This window comes from Mycetomoellerius zeteki, unplaced genomic scaffold (genome assembly GCF_001594055.1).
Source record: "Mycetomoellerius zeteki isolate Tzet28-1 unplaced genomic scaffold, Tzet1.0 scaffold70, whole genome shotgun sequence".
In the NCBI taxonomy this organism is placed as follows: domain Eukaryota; kingdom Metazoa; phylum Arthropoda; class Insecta; order Hymenoptera; family Formicidae; genus Mycetomoellerius; species Mycetomoellerius zeteki.
In genome coordinates, this window is record NW_017257720.1 from 2,476,739 (window position 1) to 2,498,362 (window position 21,624).

At 28.7% G+C, this 21,624-nt stretch overlaps 1 protein-coding gene across 1 annotated transcript in view; it reads right to left on the reverse strand.

Annotated features, from left to right (window-relative positions):
- LOC108729134 (5-hydroxytryptamine receptor) overlaps nucleotides 1–21,624 on the reverse strand; it is a 50,144-nt gene that overhangs the window by 2,139 nt on the left and 26,381 nt on the right. The window contains exons 2-5 of the mRNA XM_018458103.1: nucleotides 6,676–6,904; nucleotides 6,217–6,354; nucleotides 5,763–5,875; nucleotides 3,497–3,833 (exon numbers count right to left, since the gene is read on the reverse strand). Of these exons, the coding sequence (XP_018313605.1) occupies nucleotides 3,497–3,833; nucleotides 5,763–5,875; nucleotides 6,217–6,354; nucleotides 6,676–6,831 (744 nt within the window). The 5' untranslated portion in view covers nucleotides 6,832–6,904. The remainder of the gene's footprint in view (nucleotides 1–3,496; nucleotides 3,834–5,762; nucleotides 5,876–6,216; nucleotides 6,355–6,675; nucleotides 6,905–21,624) is intronic.

Here is a 21,624-nt window from a genome sequence, read left to right on the forward strand (position 1 = left end):
TATATTACTCATTTCTCATATATTTTATATTATTGTTACTAAATATTGCCTATATTAACTAATAATATAAAATATTGATGAAGTATGATTTAGGCGACCAGTACGCATTCGGCAACTCTCCTCTATCATTAATGAATAACGACAAAAAAATTTTTCGCCTAATTTTCTTTTTTGTATTAAAATGACATTTCTGTGTACAGCTATGTAATTAAACCAAATCCGACTAAGCCAATAAGACGTATTGTACAAAATGATTGATAATCGATTATGTAAAGTCGGATAATGTGGATTATGAGGAATCCGTATCTTCCATCATAGTGTTAATGCCTGTGCCATTTTATCGTCGCTGGTGAGAGAGTTGGTTTCAGTAATCTTCTTTTCAATGAAACTACGAGAACGGTTTCGTTACCTTTGATCGATAGAGCTATTGGAATTACGGTACAATTTACATTAAAAGCAGAATAAGTTTTTATTTCTTTCAATTGGAAATACACTTGCTTTGAACTTGGAATAGGTTGTTATAATATTTGCATTAGCTGTTGCTTTGTTGTTGTAAACAATTTTCTTGATTACCCATTGTATTTCCGCTTTTCTATCTCTGTACGTACTGAAATGTCATTTTTAATTATAAAAACAGAAGGACATCATAGGCCTGTTCTTTTTGGTTGAACTTTTGCACCAGTTCATCTTTCTTCCTCTTCTTTCCTCTTGGAGAGAAAAGAAAGAAAGATAAACTAGTGCAAAAGTTCAGCCAAAAAAAAACAGATTTCATATTCTATTTACTTGACAAAAAATATTTTCTAAGAGAGTTTTAAAGAAATAAAAAAAATACGATTTTCAATTCTTTTGGCGAATGAGAATTAATATTTAAAAGCTTATTTTTTAAAAAAATAACGAAATATATTTATTTATTATGACCACATAATTGTACAAAAATTAAAAATTTGTTGTATATATTCTTACGGATGAATACTTAATGAGAACGCATTACATGTTTCGGCTGAAGGATTGAGCCTTCCTCACAAGTAAACCTACACGGAAGTGTCACTCACCGATTTTATTGAAACTTTGCATATTTGTAGAACTATGAAAAATATTTGACACGTATTTTTTTTATTGGCAAAGGTTCGCTCTGAAAGGTGAAAACTATCTCTTAAAAATAAGGAGTAGATTTAATATAATAGGTGAAATAAGTTAAAAATTATAAAAAGTAAAATAGATTAGGGGATTTTTGGGGTCGTTGAAACTAAATCTTATTTTGAAAGTATGAAATTCAAAATGGCCGACCCAATCCCGAGTGGAAATTACGACCTGGTGCTATATGGGCCCCATCTAGTTTTCCACTAGTTATGTAGGCGCTGTATTAGAAGGCTAGCCTAGAGTTATACTAGACGGTAACGGGGCAATAATGATTAGCCCCAATATTGGAAAACTTTCTTGGTCCTGGTTCGCGATGCACTGTAGGTCCAATATTGGAAAATTGTCTAGGTCCTGGTTCGCGAGGTGGTGCCGCTGAAATTTGAGAAAACTGTCTAGACCTTGATCACGAGGCAGTGTGTTGCCTCAAGATATTAAATCTGTCTAGTCGCTATCTAGGAAGGGACAGGGTAATCTAGTTAGATTTAAAATAAATTTTAAACGCATAATGCGTCGTCTATAATTCACGGAGTAAGAAGTAAGAGTAAGAAATTGACCAATCACAATCGATTGTGAGAAGAATACTGTCATAGATATATCGACTGTGATTGGTCAATTTCTTATTCTTATTTCTTACTTCATATTATTGAATAACATTAGTTATATTAAAAAATGGTTATTATCATGGTAGAAGCATAAGGGTATGCTCAATCAGTGGTAGACTACTGAGCATGTATCAAACATACGTCACATTCCGCCAGCCTTCGGCTATATCCGGAGCGGTTCGTGACAATATAATATGGTCGTCATGTCGCCAACACATGTGCAGCACATGCCGAATAAATTCTGTAGTGCAAAGTTGAGTGATTTCACATTCAAAATACGGTTAAAGGATGTGAAAATTATCATTATAAGACAAAAAATGAGTCGGATTGAAAGGAGTCGGAAAATTTTTCGGATTGAGAGGCATGCTTAAAAACATAGGTTCGAATTTCACGCCTAATAATGACATATACTTGCTACATATTTTGATTGGACAGTGGGCGTGGCCATGCGCAAGAGCATACCCTTATACTTCTATCATGGTTATTATGATCCTGCTTCACCGGCCGGACGCTAGCTAGCCTCCAGCTAGTTTTCCTATCTTGGCACCTCAGCATAATTCTGTTTAGCGCCTAGATGAAATACTAGATAGCGTCCGGCTAGATTTCTGATACTGGCTTACAGGACCTTCTCCACGGGGCCCAATATAGAACATTGAAACGTCCAGATACATTTCCACTCAGCTCATTTCACCTAATATATTAAATCTACTCCTTACCTTTACGGGGTAGTTTTCACCCTTCAGAGCGAACCTTTGCCGAAAAAAAAATACGTGTCAAATATTTTTCACATAGTTCTACAAATATCGAAAGTTTCATTAAAATCGGTAAGTGATACTTCCGTAGGTTTACTTATCAGATGTACAAAAGTTATAATATAAAACGCAATAATATGCGTTTTATATTATACCTTTTGTACATCTAAGGAAGGCTCAATCCTTCAGCCGAAACATGTAATGCGTTCTCATTAAGTATTCGTCCGTAAGAATATACAATAAATTTTTAATTATGTGATCGTAATAAGTAATTATATTCGTTATTTAAAAAAAAAATAAGCTTTTACATATTGACTCTCATTCGCCCTTTGAACTTTCTATTTATTATATTATTTGATACTGAGAGTCCTGTACTTTTATTAATTTCAATTCTTTATTATATGAGTCTATGTATAGATTTCGATGTTACACATTTTTAAGAGCTTTTATAATCTATTATTAGTGAGACATAATCGTAAATTAGAATATATTGATCGAATATTTCAACAAGTCATTAATATCTCTCTGTCATAATTTGTTCACAATATCATTTATCGATCGAATAAACAAAACGTAACATTAAGAAGATTAATGCGTAGATATTTGTTAGCATAGAAAACCGTGCTATGTAATCGTATTAATCATATTAAAGTTTTTTTCAATAACACAGCTCAATCATTAAAATAAATAGCAATGTTATAAAATTATAAAGCATACAAAGAAGAATGTATAAGAGACAAGCGTAATTATGCTAAGCTTCTGTATAATATTAATGTCTGAAAATTTTCAAGATAAATCTTTTTAAATAAAAAATCTTGTTCATTTTAATGAGCACAGTATAGATATGTCATTAGATTTTATAAAAATTACATAGTAAAATAAGTAGCAAATAAAAGCAAATTACGTGATGAGAAAAACAACAAATAACAATACAAGTTATATATCGAAGATATAATAACACCATCGTTCGTCTATTATAGTAAAAACTAAAACAATTCTCACCGTGATTTTACGACGCGATCGAATACTCTCTCCCTCATTGGTTTTTTCCAGATTTCTGTGTCTACTCGCTATGACGCATGAAATTCTGCCGTATACGTACAGCATTACCAACATAGGCAGGAAGAAGCTACCCATCGCCGAGAATATTACATAGGAGGAATCCATATTGTAGGAGCACTTTTTGATGTCCCGGTTCGTCGCACGTGGGAAACAACCCAATAAAGGCGGGCTCGTTATTGCGCCAGCCATAATCCATACCGCGACGATCATCAACCCAGCCAGACGTTTGCTTCTGCGTCTACGGCTGTATATCAGCGGCTGAGTTACGGCTAGGTATCTTGAACAAGGAATATCGATAATGATGCGATAAATTCCGTAAATTTTAAGTACCTCTACGTGCTAAATCTCCGCAAAATACAGATTATCAAATGCTTCGCATAATACAAAGTAATAGAAAGATAATAGTATGCTGAACAAATTGTTTCAAAATTTTCGAAGAATTCTTATCTTGAAAGCTAAATTGTATTGAATAAGCGTATGTATCAAAATTGTATTTCTGAATCGTAACTTTAACTTGTCCTCAGTTTGCGCAGTTTGTACATAAATTAATGCAAAAAAGCTTTTTATCGCACACAGAATACAATGTAAAAAAAATCATTTGATTTATATTAATGTAGAAAAAAGTTTAACTTGTATATATATATATATATACATATATTACAAATCAGTTGCTACTTTCCGAGAAGTGTTTCGCGGGAGATCGATGGTTCTCCTGCCTACTCACTTCAAGCTATTTAAATTGTTATTAATGCCCTTTCTTATAGTCTTCTCTTTTAAAAATGTCATTAAATTTAATCCTTCTGATGGAAAATTCTTTTCAAACCGAAGAAAAATTGAAGCACGCATTTTAAAAAATTAAGATTATATCAAAATTAAAAACGATTAACTGGAGATTTTTTCCATCTGCCGGAAAATAGGAGATTTATGGTAAAGAAACCGAAATTTTCTGAAATTTGAAGAAGTGGTAACCGTGATTACAAACTGCACTAAAAATTAGAAACTTATATTATCTATAGTCAATTCTTTTGCTTTCAAAATTCTATTAAATTATAAATCTTTATTTTAAGCAATTGTTTTTTATAATATATAATATAAATTAAAATAATAATTATCTATATATATATACAGGGTTCGAGAGACTAACTGTTACTAACAAAAACGCCACAACTCTGACAATTATTGACTTTTTTATTTGAAATTTCCAGAAAAAAATTGAAAAATGATTTTATTTCACTAAACAAAACTTATTCGATGATACCACCTTTGGCCTTGATGATGACATTAAGTCTGTTGATGAACGCATCGCACGCTACACGAAAGTGGGACTGCGAGATTAGCTGCGGCGAAGACATGTTTTGAGCACGAAATTTCGATGCTTTTTAGAGATGTATTTTGCAGATCATGATGTTCTCTAAAAAACACCAAAGTTTGAACGCATTCAAAACATGTCTTTGCCAAGAATAGCAGCTAATCCCGCAATCCCACTTTCGTGTAACATGCAATGCGTTCATCAGCAGACTTAACGCTATTATCAAGGCCAAACCCAGTGAGAAATGATAATGAAATCGACGTCGATTCCATTTCTCACTGGGAAGGAGGTATCATCGAATAATGAGTTTAGTTTAATGAAATAAAATCATTTTTCAATTTTTTCCTGAAAATTTTAACTAAAAATATCGATATAATTGTCAGAATTGTGGCGTTTTTTCTTATAGTAACAGTTAGTCCCTCGTACCCTGTATATATAATAATATATAAATAATAAAACAAAAATGTTTATATTTCTATATCATGCATACATAACTACAAAGAATAAAGCGTGGTATTTTGGCTTTTCTACATAAGATGGAAAATCCAGAAGGAAGCGAAAGAAACTACAGAGAAAAAAAAGATGTACAAGATACAAGGAAGAATTGCTCTCACTGACAACGAGTAATGTTAACTCGTTTAATAAAATCGACATAATATAATATACTTTTTACGTAAATGAACTTTTTAATTAAAAATCCATCCGCTGTTGCCGCTGATTTTTATTAGGAATCCCTCGTAAAGTCCGGACATTAGAGAATTTACGTCGCATATAATCTCTTTTTTAATAATCGAATAACCTATCATTCTACAAAAGATTGAACGGTTGACAGGATGGCTTTCCGGTAATTACGTTACCTACGTGACGAGATTTAGAAATGCGTATGATCGAGTTTACCTGTCTATAGAAATGGCGCATAACGAGAGAATACTGGCTGTGCAGAGTAGAATATCGAGGGAAACCCAGAAATCGCACAGTATTTCGCCCAACTCCCAAGTTCCTCCTGTAAGCTTCAATGAATATCTCATTTGATAAAATGCATGAAAATGCAATTTGTACAAGGTAAGGAAGAACACTTCTTCCTGCATAATAATGTTGACTGGGGGGAGTTATGGTTTACGATACTATACATATTTGTAGGATTATTAAATGCCGGCAGTAATTAAATGTCGCTCTGAGTGTCGTTATTTTCCAACAATTTATTTTTCTTCGTGAATAATGCATACCAATTGCGATAATTAAATAGGATTTATATTGTAAGGACACGAAAGTTCAGAACTTACTACCGAAGATGAATTGGACATTTCACGCTCGTTTATTGCATTTTATCTCCTGACAAATACATATATACCTGTAACAGGACAGCTGGTGGCATCACCGCTAGACCGACTAGCAAATCCGCAGCAGCCAAGCTAGACACAAAACAATTAGTCACAGACCGTAATCTCCTCGTGGTAATTACAGCCGCAATCACTAGAGTATTGCCAACCTGTAATAATAATCCGAGAAAGAGATCATAATTATTAAAAATATACATAGTTTTAGACAGAGTGCACATTAAAATTACTCTTATTACAAAATTATTATTTGTATATGCATATATATAATTATTATTTTAAATTTGTAAAAGTTATTATTATTACATATTTTAAAGCACAAATTATTAAAACTACTTAAGGCATTATGTCTTAGTAAGATATTTATGCATCTTGCGAGCTATTAAAGCAGATATTCTGATGTAAAAATATATATTCATGCTGATATAAAAATACTGAAAATTTCATTTATTGAAAGGTGTGATTTTACTTACTATTGTAACAATAATTAACATCGTGAACAATCCTGCTAGAATAAGATCGGTCCAATTGGGCAGGTAATGTTCTGTCTCCGTATCTCCTTCGTCCGTCGATACCGTACGGTTCCATTGGTAAATGTCTTTATGGTAATCAATTGTTTGATTCGCCATGACGTTTACCCTCGATCCATAAATGATAATTTCTGTTTCGCAGTGTATATGTTGCAAGACATCATGATGATTTCTATATATATAAAAGGAATTCATATCTTAAGTATGACATACATAATATATTTTATGCAATCTTACTATTTTATTAAGTCTACAATTTAATTTATAGAATCTCTATAAATTATTCAAGCTACTGTTGTATTGTTCTTTTTGATTATCAAAATAATTAGAAGTAATTAAAAGTTTGACTTTTTATTTAATTTATATTATCACGATGTTTAACAATTATAAATGTACAAAATATAAAATAATCTATGTATAAACCATTACATACTCATAATAGTATACTGTAAATATCATAACTGCTAACAATAACACGTCATTCACCTGTACGTATATAATATAACAAATAAAATTCTCTAAAAACAGATTTTAAATGCTTATTTATCAATTTCTTTTTTTTTCATATAAGCCGATTAATTAATTAACAAAGGCACAGATGCCTAGATTTTTACTTGCATCACGAAAGGTGAAGAATATTAAAAACGCTTGTATGACATATCGGATCAAAATGTGAATCCTGCGAACGACGAGGCGCATATATATGAATTGAATTTAAAATTGATTAAAAATTACGACATGTGCACGTGGAAATATGAATATAAAAAAGTGGTTGAGGTTGAACTTTTAAAACTTTCTATGATTACGCGAATATGTGGACGAAATGGCCCAACGTCGACATTTCTGTAAAATATGGAAATGGATAACATTGGAAAGAGGCAAACGCTCTGGAATTTGTTAAAATTGGATGAGAAAAGTCAAACAGACTATGGAAATAAGACAGAACATGAGAGATAAAATGCTACTAAAAAAAGAAGTCCTATTCCAAAGTATATGAGAAGAAATGCGCGTCGAACAAAATAAATTCCTTGTCCAAATTGGTATTGTCAAAGTAAGTATTTTATTGAAAGCACACATCCAGCAAGTTCCTATATGTATTTAGCATATAGTTGATAGTTACAATTTATTTATTTTAATAATTTTTTTAGTTCTAAATTTTATTTTATATTAAACTATATTTTATATTTAAAATACATATTATTTTTTTATATATCTTATATATTTAATATATTTTATATATTTAGTATTATAAAACATTTTTTTAACACAACTTATACCAATAAATTACTTGCATCTTAAGATATTTATTCTACAGTGCAAAGAACAAAGTTACAGAATTAAACTTATAATAAAGAATATAATTAACGTGAAATATTGCTGCATTAAGTATTTAAAAAAAATTAGAGATAATTTTCAATTACATAAAAGAGCAAATACATTATTATCTTATTCATTATCGACTAATATAACATAATCGATTCATTACCGTTAATCGACTCATAATGAGACTGTTAATATAATCTGGAACTTAAGGAGGTTATAAGACAGATGCAATATGTTAAGAATTACTTGAAAAAATTACAGATTATTCTAAATTACATTTAAAAGTAATACAAAAAAATTAGAGACAGTTGACCATCTGGATCAAAAGTTATTTCAATAAAAAGTAATATTTTTTTATAAGTAATATATATTTTTTAAAAGTAATATTTTTTAAATTTGTACTCTAATAGACATATATGAAAATGTATTATAAAATAATGATAAAAATCTCAATTTTTTAATATAAATACTTTATGAATTCAAGAATATTTATGTAAAGTTACATTGAGATGCAGACATTAGATGTTCAGTAAATAAACAAAATATTTATTTGTTATAAACTAACTAGTGAATCTCAATAAAACTTTGCATAAGTCATTTTTTTTTAGTACTTAAAATATTTATATAAAAAAATTTAGATTTTTTTATTATTATTTAACAAATTTTTGTTTATATAACAATAAAATTAACCAAATAAAATAATCTATAAAAATGTATTGCTCAATAAAAATTATTAACACAACTTTCACATATATGTAGTTTATTTAAAGCGTAAATATTAATATATGTGTTTTATGCCCTTACAATCTCCTTAAACATATATTGCGATTACAGCAGTCTCCAGCAATATCGATTCGTTTAAATATTAACGGTATGATTACGCTATTAAACATGTTGAAAATTTAGCAATGACATTTACATAAACAGATTGTGCCAAAAATAATAATAAAAAGATTAGGGTCTCCTAACTTGCATGATTTTTTATAATCAACCGCACCAGTCCATTAACGGTTCCAGCAACAAATGGATTTTCCTCTGGTTCGCCGAATTAAATGAATTACAGCATTGTTTCCGCTTTCACAGCGTGACTAAGTAATGGCAACCTGAACTAAGAGGCAGTTTAAAGAAAGCGGAATTTCGATCACGTACTTAATTCTAATAACTATTAGCAACGGATATAATAACAGATTATAAGGTGTCGCCTAAATGAGCATTGACTGAAATTTCCTTTATTATGATTGCAAATATTACTATTCTTTCCAGCTACATAAATTTTCTCTTTCTTTAATCTTTCTTGATATTTTAAATCATTAAATATTTTCTAGACATTTTTATAAAAACATAGAAAATATGCAAAAAATGTTTTCTTATACGTTTAAGTGAAATAAGTATTAAGACCACATATGTATAATATATTTTTCTAAAGTCAAACTACGATAATTTTTATTTTTTAGTAAAAGTTCTCTATTCTTATAAAAATTAGATATCGATTTAAAAAAATATAATATTAAAAAGAAATACATTAAATTTATATTCATTATTTACATCTTTTTATAATTAATTATTTTTTATCTTGTTGTAATCATCTTTTTGTAATTAAACTAATTACCTTTTCATATTCATTTTATATATATGTATATATATATAGAATATAAAAATATCCTAATATCACGAAAATTTTCTACGAGTATGTATGCCATTACTTGCAAAGAATTTAAATCATCTATCTCAAATATAAGGTAAATTTTTAATTAATCGTGAATGATATGCACGTTTTCAGTGCGCTTGATACCATTGCATTATCTATGTATTCCACACGTCATCGTCACTCGACTCTCATACTAAAAGCGACTTTCACTCACAAAAGAATTCTTTTTAACGACTTCGTGAAAATCAGAGCTCACATTATCCCATGGGAAACTCGTATCTGTGAGAAACTGTATCTGTGTGAACTCAAGGCATGTAGTGTCAAGAAACAGTTTAAATGGTACTGGGTCGATCGATAAACATTTGATAAAGATACTCCCACTTAGAACAATTGTAGATTTCCGACCAGCCATAAATAATCACCAGTAGCGCGAAAGAATGGTTTATAACGTAAAACTGGGCGGGTATTACCGCGAGGTATAAAAGTCGGATAAGACAAATGGACCAACGAGATCTCGCCCGATCGTTATCGATCCTGCAAGATGAAATAGAACGGATGTGGTGAGAGATTCTGAGTTCATCCTGTTATCTCAGATAATAAAATATTTCGAGGACCTGGATTATGCATTGCGTCAAGACACGTTATCTTTATAAGAAAAGTAATAATTCTAAATAAAATTTATTTTGTTTTAATATTACTTTTTATTTATATTACTGATTTCTCTCTCAGATCCATTTGTAATATTGTTTTACTTTATTATTTTATAAAATGTAAAGTAAAAATTTTATAAATATACTTATAAAAATATGGAACTATATATAGTAATGATGCAGTGCGACATTATGTTCATAGAAAAATGAGAATTGTTTTACTAAAAATTTAAATAAAGTAAAAATTATATATTTAATTTAATATATTTTCTTATACACGCAATTATCATTAAAAAGTTAAGGCACAAACATTGCTAATGTTTTTAAAATATTTTTATACCTTTGTATGAGAGAGATACCAGGTTTAATATTCCAACATGTTGAGACTAAGAACGTTCATCCTTTCAATAAAGGAGAATTAATTATTAAGTATTACGGGTATATTTATTTTACTTTTTTCAAATATTTTATATGTATATATATATTTAAAAAAAGTGGAAATTGTTACTATCTTAATTCTATATACACCCGCGTGTTTATTCAAAGAAAAGATATTTGATATTCATTACTTCGGTTAAAACTTACACCGTATATTAATCGCGAATAGAATTATTTCAAATGGTTTCAATTACAACTGTCTGCATTCGATTCGTCTAAATTCTCAGATTTTATTCTGACTTACACACAGATAAAATGTGCGCAGTGAAAAGGTAGAATGTAGCATAGCAAAGAAAACAAATATATCCATAAATTATTGAACATAAGTACAAATAGAACATCCACAAATTTAATAGTCCAGATACAATAATATCTTTTAAATATGTTTCTGTAAATGAATAATTTGACGTGTAATAGTGCTATTTTTCGTACTGTTTAGTAAAAAAAAAACAAAATTTAACTACTCAGAAAAAATTCACCGCAATTTTTTGCTTAAGAGGCACAGAAAATAAAATGGAGATAAAAATTTTCGTTGCAATAATTTAGTGTAAATATAGTTCTTCAAGAATTTTACTTAATTAAAAAAATGCGGGAGTACAGAAAAGTGACGAAAATACTGCTTATAATCCTTTATACCTATAAATATACTTTAATTTCTTTATTTATAAATGTAAATATGTAGTGATATTAATTAATAATATTTCGACTGCGAATACATTAAATATCCCAGTAGCCGGACGTTTCAGCGTTATGGTTTCATAAATAATATAATTTATAATATCAAAAAGGTTTTTAATATAAATGTTTGTCTTCATTTTAAAACTCAAGACTTCCTTAAGCAAGGAAAAATTATTTGAACTCACTTATAACAATTATTAATTAAAATATTTAAATAAATAATAGAATGCGTCAATGTATCAGTCGCCGGATAAGCCGCTTGGATACTAAAACGTAATTGTCCCAGTGTCCCACCACAATTGGAAAATTAATATGCTGACAGAAAATAATAATATAAATAGATGTTTAATGACAAAAGACGACTAATTCAAATTGATCTTAAAAAAGCATTTGAGATTAATATTAATATAAATAAATAAAGTTTTGTGTAACTGCCCGGACATAGGTACTGTCCGATCCCAATGACTGGACATGTACTTATGTCCATTTACATAACACTTTACTTATTTAAGTTAATATTAGTCTCAAATACGTTTTTTAAAACGTAATATTATAATTTAATTGTAATCTTTAAATGCAATTAAATTATAATAAAAAAAAGCATTTAAGATTAATAATAATAAATTTTGTATAAGTGTCCGGATATAGGATAGGGACGTTTATCTTAGTCTTATTTGATTAAATATTTAAATCAGCGAGTTTTTTCTTAGATCATTATTTCACTGAAGTAGCAATTGCTAAAAAAAATTTTCCTTTTTTATCTTGAATGTACTTACATATTTTTAAAAACATTGTTAAAAATTTAAAAATATAAAAATATTGAACAATATAAATATTTATTTATTTGCTATTATATAATACATTTGCTAAATGTTTCAATATTGTGAAATAAACTTTTAAAAGATTTGAAGTATCACCATTTTTAAACAGAAAGAGATAAAGATCTATAATTGTTTCAGCGCAATTCGTTCTGGTGTTTGATCTCTTTTTTAGATATGGGTCGCTGTAATCTATTTCATAACTGTGTCTACATGCTTATGCACATAGATTTTGCACATATGTGCAAAACCATTACATTCTGAATAAACCTATTTGTTGGAGAAATCATAAAACAGAACGATAAATTTCAAAACTTTTTTACGTTAATTCACACAAAACAATTTTTTAAATCAGACTATAATAATAAATTGATAATATTAAAAAATTCTACCGTTTTTCATTTCTATGTTAAATGTATTTAAAACGTAACCGTCTAATTTCAAAATTTAATGATAATTTATCAAATGAATAAATTGACATACTTAAAATAATGCAACGTAAGATATAAGACTTTAGAGAATAAAGTATCATGTTATTTGATCATAGTTATTTAATCCGTGGTTGTTGTAAAAAGGTTGTAAAACTTTTGGCACTAGATATACAAACAGAAATAGAAAATTCTTTAAATAACAGTCGAGCTACCAAATAAAGCAAAAAGAGTCCTCGTGTACACTGTGAAATAGAAATCGAAAACGGTAGTTCCAATATTTTTCATACTATAGATATGATAAAATGTATTTTGCATCATAGTTTTATTTTACTTCTTTACTATCAATAAAAGTAAATATTCAAGGAAGTATCATCTCAATAACAACGAATATAAATATTTTCATATCATTTGAGTTAAAATAAAATAAATAAATACAACTCGGTATCTAAATACCCATCGAAATTGTATCTATCTTAATTTCTGATTTAAAATGGTTAAATATAATAAATCAGAAAAAATTTCTCTTTAATATTATCTCTAACAATAAACAAGAAACCTTTACACAATATCTAATTATTTCTTTAATACATTTATAAATATTGTATCTGTAAAAAATTACTGTTGTCATCATAAATTAAAAGCATTAAAAACAAATGTTCAGACGCATATTTAACGCTATTACAACATCATGATGTTAAATTACAAAAATGTTTTCTTTATAATTGCATCAAGCTATATTGACCTTTCAACGAAAATCGATAACATACGTAAAATTTTGCAGACATAAGAGTGCATGAGCAGCGTTCCTGTATATATATATATATAAAATATTTAAACAGCTGTTTTTAGATTCTTGATAATACCGGACAACGTTAATAACAGAAATGGTAGCCACATAGTGCGCATGTTATAACGATAGGCGTTTCAACTACGTGGAGTTGAATTCGACTGTAACGAATTTTCCGCAAATGTGCAGAACTAAAGGATTCTCGTCAATCAAGACTTTTTGGTTTAAGAAAATTGCTTTTGAAAGCAAGTACGTATTATAGAGTATTGTGTTTACAAATAATAGTCGTCCGTAGCTGGCCTTTGAGATCATTAGGATTTATATTGGATTTCTTTGAATAAGCAAATTTAGACCACACTTATAATTTCACTTCAAATTATCCAATTTATAGATGTTTTAAACAATTGTACGTAATATATAAGTGATTTTCATTTAGTCAACTATACATTTCCATGTTTTATTGTGACATTTCTAACCTTTTCAAATTTTATAATTATAACAAATTGTAATTGATTACATATTTATAAATAATTTATAATTTAAATTAGATTCTTCAAGTATTTGCTATATTAATTAGATTCTTCAGAGAAAATTACTTAACTTTTAATTTATTATATTTGACTAAGAGTATTTACAAAAAAAGTTATTTTTTTATATGTTATATTAGTGAAATGTAACAAGTCGATTAAATGTTAAGATTATAGTTCCTCGCGATTTGACGATGTTTCTTACGATATCCCAGATAATTTATCTAAGAGACGAAGAAATATACGCACACGGCTTTGCAGGCTATTTATATAAGACGTAGTTTTCTACTTTAAAGGCATGATACTCTATAAAATTCAGTATTATAGCATAACTCTTCTAGAATATCACGCTTCACTGCTGTCGCTACAATATATGTCCTAATATATTTTTAGTATACGCATCAAAGAGTAAAACATTTCTGCATTGTTAACAGAAAACAATGTTTTTGCTAGAAAGATAGAAGAATAATATACAGTGGCAAAATAAATTTTTTTTGTTAAATTATATTATTGCTAATTGCAATCAGCGAAATAAAAATATGATAGAAAATATTATGACATTTTCCTTAACAATGATGTTTATATGCTTTGCATAACACATGAAATGATTTGTGTAATTTAAAGTATTGAAATTTTAATGTTTCATATGTTGTCTACATACATTGTTTGTTGAATTTCATAAACTGTTTGTGTAAAATGTGTACATTTGAATCCGAGAGAGAGAGAGATCGGCTTTAAACATATATAAATTTAATCCAATTTGATAAGACCCTGCTATGTCTTAAGATAACATAACTCTAAATTCCAACACCAAACTACGAGACAAGCTTTTGGTATAAAAAGCCTCCCTAATCTCTGATATTCTATTGTAGCTTGGAGAATTCTATACCTGTCGTCGCTTCACGTACGCGAGTTATCTTTACAGTAAATCTGTATATGCTATTCAGTTAATATACGATGTGAGATTTGCTTTTCAACACATTTGCAGTATCAAAAGCAACTATGACTGACGTTATTTTTCAACAAATTAACTAAAACGCTTTTCGAAAAAAATTGATACGATAATTTTTCGCATAAATATTGAATTTTTTATTGTGTAAAAATTTGTACAATATAATTTTTTGTAGTTCTAAAGTTAAAAAACATTTTAGAAAATGTAAATTTTTACACAATAAAATTTTACATAATAAAAAATTCGATATCTTTGCTAAGAATTATCATATCAATTTTTTTACCGACATATATATGTGTATATATATATATATATTTAATTTTTCGTGAAATGCGACAAAAGTATTAGTGTCAAAATATTTATGAGCGTTACTATATATATAATTAATTTAATTTTAAATATAAAAACTATTACTATTTCTAAAAAGCAAAATACTAGTTTTAACTAGTTATATTAATACTCTTCTCGTATGTAATAACAGTTCATAATATCAATAAATTTTTATGTTATATTATATTACAATGTATAAATAAAATGGTATATTAATTGAAAATTATAAAAGATACATCGTCGTTATATATGTCTTATATGTATGTTAAGTAGTATAAAATTAAGAATAGCAACATACATTCGTATTGCATTCGTATTACTCGAAAAGTTACAGTATAGAAATCAAATGTTTTGATCGACTTTGGCATTTCTCGTGCCATCATTTATAAACTTTATACATGATGTTCCAGTCGTCCCGATATCGTAGAGACGAAACTCATTGAAAACACGTACAACTGATACCGCTGCACTTTGTTTTGCGGCAAATCGGATCATAGATAACGTAACTTTGATCGCAGCTTTGACCGCAAGGTAACGTACGAGAAAGTAATGTGCGCCGATAGATATCATGGTTAGTACAGTTTATAGAAATTTTATTTATCTTATAAATTTCAACAACAAGCTGCTGAAACGCATTGTAAATTTTAAGTTTTATACGCGTTATTATTAATTAAAAAATGAAAAGTTTTTTAACTCAAAACGAGTATAATATATCAAAAGATAAAGTCTTAAATAATAATAATGTTATATTCAATAATACTGCAAAGAAAGATTTTTTGAAAAAATTATTTGTCATATGATCAAATGCTACCGTAAGATAATTGTGAATCTGCGGAGATAATTCTTAGTCTATTTCTTTTAAGTACCAGGAGAATTATCTCTCTGGCGTAATTCTCTGCAGTCCGTAATTTTTCCACAAGGTGGGCGGCGGCGTAAGAGATTAATCTGAAACGAATATTTCTCATTAAGCGATTCTGCTTTCTCGGTGCCGGCATCAAACCGGATATTAGTTCGATGATTATTAGTTTCCGATCGAAAAGTCATAACTACTCGGAACGTTGCTAAAACGAGCTTTAATCCATTTAATAAATTTTGCATGTGCAATTCATATTATTCATTTCACGCGCGAGAAATTTTATCGACACGGTAGCAAAACGTTTTCGATAATGTTATCGAATCCTCTGAGCCGTTACTATCAATAAATTATCTTCACAATAGAATGCTACCTTTTAATATTTAGAGCCATATTGTAAAACGCGTTACAAAATGAAATACAATATAGTAATATACAAATGAAAATGAGAAAAGTTTGAGCAGAGATAACATGCAAAACGGCAATACATAATATAATGGCATGATAAGCCAATAAAATGATACGAGCTAATTAATGATAAAACTGAATTACTTGTATTGTTAATAATGATTAACAGCAACACTGATTAGTACTGTGACTATATTTATCCTTTGGCTACAATCCAACACATACTACTCTATACGTTGTATCAACTCTCTGCTCAACTACTACATCATTATCTCTACAACTAGGAAGTAATTGTTTTACGAGGAAGGATGTACAACATCCTGCAAAGATATATGTATACTCATTATGTACAACAGGCATTAACATAAATTCGAGAGATATGTGTTAAAAATTTTCCTTTTCTTTCTTAAAAAAAAAGTTTATGAAAATTATTATATTATTTAACGCATTGTTAACCTACTTGACATATGAACTATCAAAACATATGATAACAGCTGCTGACGATATGCGTGTAACAATTAATATAATTAACATTATTAATTAATGTAATTAATTAATATCATGAAAGAAAGATAATTAAATGCGAGTATCGACCTTTCACATGTCTTTTTTCATCGATAATATAAAATATAAAAAATATTAAATATAAAAATAATATACGTAATTACTTGTGCAGATTTCTACGACTTGAAGAGAAAAATTTCGGTATTTTAAAATTGCGACTATTTACACACACTCACACACACACACACACACACACACACACGCGCGCGCGCGCGCGCGCGCGCGCGCAATCCATATTCCCCTGATATTTAATACAAATAAAAACATGATATCATATATTTCAATAATTCATAGACATATCAGCATATCCAATGTCTAAAGACTTCTTTATTTGTAAAATTAATTGTTACTTAATATGTAAATATTACACACATATATATGTGTATATATTAATAATGAATAATTAGGTTCTAATAATATTAAATAATTGTAAAACTTGTACCATCTGCACATTGTGTAAAAAATGTAATTTGGATAGTAAGCCGGGAGAATCAGATATAGGTACATGGAATGGAAGCAGGTGCAATGCCACTCTTGAATATTGGGTGAACTCCGTAGTTAAATAATACATCCTCGTGTGGGCTATGAATATATGATCTGCCTAAACACTGTTTAAGGTGACAGTCTAATCTTCTGTATTCCGATATAACTATTCCCTAGCTTAAGTTATAATCGTCAAATCATGCATTCTGCTAATGACTAAAGAAATAATGTAAACAGTTTCACGCAAGATAGATTAATTTGTTATCAATATTTTTTATCAAAATTTAAAATTTTTTATTCTTGCATTTATCTAAATATCTAGTAATTACAATACTTTAATTCTTTCTTCCTTGTATTTGGAAATGCTTTACTTTAGAAAAATCGTATAGTTCCACGATAACATTGAGAATAATGGGCTCATAAAATTTGTGGTTTTACAAAAAATTTAGGATGCGGTGATATATGTGTAATATACAAAATAATCACATTTCCCATAAAGTTCTTTATAGAATATCGATAATGCACATTATTTTGCGTGCACATTACACTAAACATTAAGCTAGCTAAAAAAATTTTAAAAGCAAATAAAAACTTTGTGTACTACCTATTATACTGTTAAAAATGCCTGAAGTATGTATTTAGTAGCAAAACTTTAATTCCAAATCTAAAAGATTGATGTTGTGTGACATAAAAATAAATTAATTTGATACTAAAAATTGAAGAAGTTTGGAATGCAAACAAAACAAATTCTCATTCGCTTATGTTTTAATGTGGTTAATTTCGTCTTTATCATCTACCTTTGTACCTATCCATAATCATGCTTCTGTTTGCATCAAATATATCAGGGAATGCGGATTGCGTATGTATTGCAATTTAAAAATCACGAAATTTCTCTCTTTAAGTCGCAAAATGTAATCACGTGCTTCTGTGTGATTTTAAATATTATTACTTAAATTCAATGTAAAAATAATATAATGAAAAAAACATAAAAATATCGATTTAATTATTATCTTTTTCCATGATAAATTTATGTCTAATCCGACGATATTCCTAAAATTCATTAATTAAAATCGCGCCAAATAATCCGTATAATATGATACAGTGCGCGTGTAGTTTACCAGCCATGGGAATAATTTCGCAACCGGTATAGTCTCCCAAGCGTATAAGTGTCGAGTGGCTGGCATCCCCAGCTTTACAGTCGTTAAGGGTAGCGTTCATCATGAACGTAATTGGACATATGCTGCAAAATTTACATACGCCACCGCGCAGGTGGGTGTTTGTAGACACTACGAAGAAGGCAACTCTTCGGAATAAATATGAAATACCAAGAAAATATCGCGGAAATACTTTCGCTACCAAAATCGCACTACATTGCTAAATCGTCAGTAGTTTCTACTTTTCACGTATACTCTACATATATATACGCACCCAAAAAAATATTCTGCCGATAAACCGGGAATTCTTCTTCTTATAATTAATATTTCCTCTAAGCAAAAAATCTCATATGGATCAGGCGTATCACCCAAAAAAATATTCTGCCATTTAGCGGTTCCGTGTTAATGTCAGAGGATTTTCCATTTATATATGATCTCAAGAGAATACTCTACAAAGTAAAGGAATTTCGTATAACCATAATGTATTGGATTTAAGATTGCAATCCTCTCAATACTAGAAGAATGTTTTGCATATACTGACATGCACGCGTACTACGGTAGCACGTAAATGACAAACTTCTTCTAACAAATAAGTGTGCCGCTAGTATTTTGTATATCCTCTTATTTCGAAAGGTTATTCGAGTTATTATAATAGAATTTTCTATAGAGGAATTTATTTTTGATCGTAGCTCATGTGTCCTCATTTTTATAGATGAACACGTGTCATAAATACACGCACCTGATTAATGTAAGATTAATGTAAGATTTTTTGCTTAGAGGAAATGCTAAGAGGAATTCCCCGCTTATCGGCAGAATATTTTTTTTGAGTGATGTATTTATAACACGTATTCGTCTATAAAAATGAGGACACATGATAGCTATGATAAAAAATTAATTTCTTCATACAAAATTTTATTATAACTCAAATACCTTTTTGAAATAAAATGTACAAGATACTAGCGGCACGCTTGTTAGAAGAAGTTTGTCATTTACGTGCTACCATAGCTACGCGTGCATGTCAATACAAGCAAGACTTTAATTAAAAGGATTGCAATCTTAAATCTAGCATCTGATACAATTCACTTGATATGGATCTTATATCCAGCACTTATGGTTATACGAAATTCCTCTATTTTGTAGAATATCTTCTTGAGATCGCGTATTTAAATGGAAAATTCTCTGACGTTAACACGGAACCGTTAAACGGCAAAATATTTTTGTGGGTGTGTATACACACACACATACACACACACATACACACACACGCACGCACGCACGCACGCACGCACGCACGCACGCATATATGTACGTATATAAAAAGCGATAGACTTTTTATGCATATGTAGTTGGAAAAGCTGCCAACGAGTATTACTAAGTGTTCACATTTTTACTCTGTATTATTACTATATTATTATCTTCTAAAAAAAACGAAGGATAGTCATTTGTTGGTATATTCATCAAATCTAGAAATTTGAAATTCTCAAATTTTTTTCTTAATATAATTTTTAGGATATTATGAAACGATAATAATATCGCGTGATTGAGCTTTAAGTACAAAGACCAATTTATACAAAGTATAAATATTTTTAATATCTGCCATTTTCATTTTGATAGCTTACTTTTACTTATAACTTCTTTTTGAAATTGCAAATTTGAAATACATAGATATCCTTTATCTATAAATAATTTACTTTAAAATGTATTATAATTCATATATATGTACTATAAATATGAATTATTTAATACAAAAATGTAGTGCACAATAACATGTTATTGTAGGTCAAATAAATCGATGCAAAACTTTTGAAAATGGGGCAGTAAGTGAAGCAACAATCTATCGTGCTTATATTCTGCATACATGCATTTATTATAAGAGGATATAAGTATATGCCGCTAGAAAGAGAAAGTGAAGAATTTTCTGCTCCGATTACAAATGGGAAATCAATACTCCTTTTTAAAGAAGATTTCAACTTTTCAGATCTAATCGAAAATATGTACAGAGTTTATATAATAATAATCATATTAATCAACTCATAGCAGGTGCATTTTTATACACTAACAAGCTTATGCACATTGTGTGTGCTAGTGTGTAATATATTCTACATAATCTTTTATTTGTAAAACGATAATTATTATATTTCAATATAATAATTATGGTTTTACTACTTTAAAAATAAAATATAATAATTACTACTTTATAAGTAAACGACCACGTATAAAAGTGCACTTGCTTTAATACAGTGTATTTCATTAAATTTATTTGACATTATTACAGTTCATATTCGACTTGTAAAATAAAATTTAAAATAAAAAAATATTATAAATGTAATAAATTTATAATATTACCTTTAATATAAATTAAATATTTTTTAATGAAATATAGTGTATAAAAACGCTAAAATATTACATGAAAAATATGCATCACGTAAATATTTGCATAGTACGTATTTAACAAAAGGAGTTGAAAACTTTGTATAACATCGAATATTAAATAAATAACAAAGACCAAGCAATGCTGTTTTTCTGACGGTATATGCGCGTACATAAAAAAATTAATATTCAAGCTATGATATCAAAAGTTCAAAGTGGAATGCTTTGTTGTATTATCTACGAAAATATTGTCAAATTATAATATGTATATTACTGTGGTTGTTCTACTCTTATACAGAAAAACATTCTTTATTTTCTGATCTATGTTGAAATGCAGTATATTGACTAATCAAAAATAAAGATTATATTTGAAATACTTAAAAATAGAAAATTTGTTTGGAAGAATGGTATTCAAATCTGCATTATTCAACCTGCAATCTCAATTAAAGTTGCGTTCCCTTATAATGAAAGCCGCATC